This window comes from Pavona decussata, unplaced genomic scaffold (assembly GCF_977016875.1).
Source record: "Pavona decussata unplaced genomic scaffold, jaPavDecu1.1 SCAFFOLD_16, whole genome shotgun sequence".
Lineage (NCBI taxonomy): Eukaryota > Metazoa > Cnidaria > Anthozoa > Scleractinia > Agariciidae > Pavona > Pavona decussata.
The window spans coordinates 2,444,378-2,447,330 of record NW_028145439.1 but is presented as its reverse complement, the minus strand read 5'-3'; the positions used below and the strand labels follow the sequence as shown (position 1 = coordinate 2,447,330).

The 2,953-nt window shown below is 37.3% G+C and overlaps 1 protein-coding gene across 1 annotated transcript; it reads left to right on the top strand.

The window, feature by feature from the left end:
• On the top strand, positions 1–1,982 carry LOC146487313 (uncharacterized). The gene is made up of 2 exons (XM_085087016.1): positions 1–121; positions 1,035–1,982. The coding sequence occupies exon 2, from the start codon at positions 1,080–1,082 to the stop codon at positions 1,965–1,967; it is 888 nt and encodes a 295-aa protein (XP_084943142.1). The 5' UTR covers positions 1–121; positions 1,035–1,079; the 3' UTR covers positions 1,968–1,982.
• The last annotated feature ends 971 nt before the right edge of the window (positions 1,983–2,953 follow it).

The following is a 2,953-nucleotide window of genomic DNA, read 5'->3' as shown; positions in this document are numbered from 1 at the left end:
ATTTAAAACAGATGCCGGACCAAATTACCCTCCGATACAGTGTGTTTTCAGCTCGAGTTTGTAAGCGCCTGTTCTCCGCTTGTCAAGCGAAAACCACTACTTCTTGACAATTTTCACTCAGGTATGTTATTTCAGCTTTTAAAACCGAGAACAAATACTCCATGTGAAATACCGAGTTCGCTTTCCTTTTTGTGTTGTTAAAGTATTATCCAGCCATGCACCGGTTACGAACAGTAAGAGCCGTGTAAACTCGATAGTAGCTCTGGAATAAGGGCGACTGTGCGTGAGCAGGTATTCTTTCACAAGTTTGAATTTGATAAGTTTTATATCTCGGTTGTAAAAGAACAGCAAAACAGCTGTCCACAAGGAAAGGTCAGGGCTCGCCGTTCGTTCACACTTGTTCCTATAAAGAAAACAAGGTATATTTTCTCGTGTCCACAACAAAATTTATCTAGTTTTCTAGTCTCTTTGAAAAGCTCAATCCCTGTTCAATGAGCTGCCGTGTCAGTTTAATTTTGAAGAAGGAGACTTCCTATATAAGTTTGTTCAGTCGTGACCAAATTAATTAAACTTGTCAACAATAACTCATCACAACAAGCTTGTTCATTCTTCACGCTGGGACACGGAGCTGGCCGACTAAAATATTAATTAAAGTCGGCACACACGAGGGGCCGAAGTCCCTTGTGTTGTTTATACGAGGGGAATAGTCGCAGGGACTTTTCCCACGAACCAGATAGGCTATTTCCTTGTTGCTTTGAACCTCATTACGAAAGCGAGGCTTAGTGCAAAGCTTTTTATGTGAAAATTACGATCGTTTGCGAATGAATGAAAACTAATTTTCACAATAAAAACTTTGTACTTAGCCTCGCTTTCATAATGAGGTTCAAAGCAACTCGGAAATGGCCTATTGCTTTACATGCTGTTGAATATAAATTTCAAAATAATATTTTGAAACTTGGAACCTAACAAAAAGAAACAAACACACAATAAAAGCAAAGGTTAACGTTCTTATATTTCCTTTCTTTTTTCCGCAGATAGACGGTTTAAAAGTCTCAGCAGCCAAACTGGAAAATTAAAATATGTACACTTCATCTGAATGCATTTCTTGGCTTACACTTCTGATGGTCGAGTGTGTTGCTGTAGTGACACTAAATATTCTTACAATTATTGTACGTGCAAAAACCCGTAGTCTTGTTAAACGCAGTATGTACTTGGTGATCAACCTGGCAGTTGCAGACAGTTTTGCAGGAGGAATTTCGGGAATACTAAACTTCGTTGTTATTGGAAATAATTGCAACTACTGGAAGTACAACCTGACTCCATATGGAACCTTGGATAACATTAGATTAGGCATTGAACTATTGTTTCCTCTGGCTTCTGTTTCAAACCTCGCTGCGATTTCGTTAGAGCGGGCGCACGCGACGTTTCGTCCATTCAGGCATCGCTTTATCAAACACTGGATCTTTGGATTTGTTATTGCAATTATCTGGGTCACAGCGGGACTTGTATCAGCTGCCCTTGTATTAATTCTGAATTTTCACGAACGAAAAACATACTTTTTCGTATGGAGCTCATTTGCGTCCGTCTGTCTGTTTGTTAACTTTGTTTCATACGTGTCAATTGTCCTGAAAATTTATTGCGGAGCGCGTCCTCAGCACCATGGTGCAGTCAGTAGAGAAAGGAGACTGACCAAGACATTGTTGATCGTAACTTTGGTATCTTTACTGATGTTGCTTCCGTTTGTGATAACCTCTTTTATTTTTTTCACTACTGATATTTTAAACTCTATTCCAATAGTAATATCAAGGAATTTAGACCTGGCTTGTATTGTGTTATACTTTGCCAACTCCCTTGTGAACCCTATTTTGTACGCTATCAGAATACCAGAGTTCAGAAGAGCTCTAGCTTCAGTACTCTTTCGACATCAGCAAAGACAGGTTAGCGTCTTTCCTCTCCGTGCCTTGTAATAACATGCAATCACTTGGTCAATTGCCCGTTCCGAAGATCATAAAAGGGACTGGGCCCTAGTTCATTGTAAGTTACACATTGTTGAAATTGCGCCATGTGAAGAGATGAGCCCCATTGCCAGAATGATCACATAAAAATTAGTAAGTTTAAAACTTTGGCAACGTTTCATTGCGTAATAATTAGGCTCTGACCTGTCAAAGGGCGCCAAAATTTCACACAAATGTCATTAAGTAATTCTGAGATGGCGTCCTCCAAATCCATAAGTCTCTAATTTTTCCGATTTTTGAAAGCCTTCTACATGGTTGCAATCTAACAACAGAACCTCCAACTTGGTAAACTGACTAATTTGAATGTGATTTTTCTTGTGATGGACCCCAATTTCTGACTAAATAAAAAATTTTAAAAACTTGTCCCAGTCTCCATTTGAACCTCGGAACGGGCAATACTCATCGGCCTCTCAAGGCACAAAAATATGGAATAGTATATGCAGAAAAACTCCGAAATACCAAAACATTTCATTTATTTCAGAAAAACATGAAAAGAGATATAACTGACAACTAACCCCTCTTATAATATATAATATTGTTTAATTTATTCCTTCTTTGATTATTTTTATGAGAAGTATTAAGTTTAAGTAATTACTGTAAATAAAAATAATTTTAAATATATTTCTTATTCTTAAGACTACTATAATGATAATTTAGCTTATCTTAAGTTGCAGTTGGCCATATTTCTAATTGTCATAGACATCTATAATTCAAGCATTTTTTGGGCTTTTCTATAGACTCCCTTATCACTTGTATTGCAGGAATCGCTTTAGATATAAACAATGTATTAGGTGATAGAAGCAATAAAATTGAAGTTGAAACCTTTAATACACCTAAAGTACACATGTACAAGAACAAATCTTGTTGACGTATGCTTAGCTAAAGAAGAAAAAGGTTGCCGCAGAGAGCATTGTGAAATAAGTAACAAAGAGTACAAG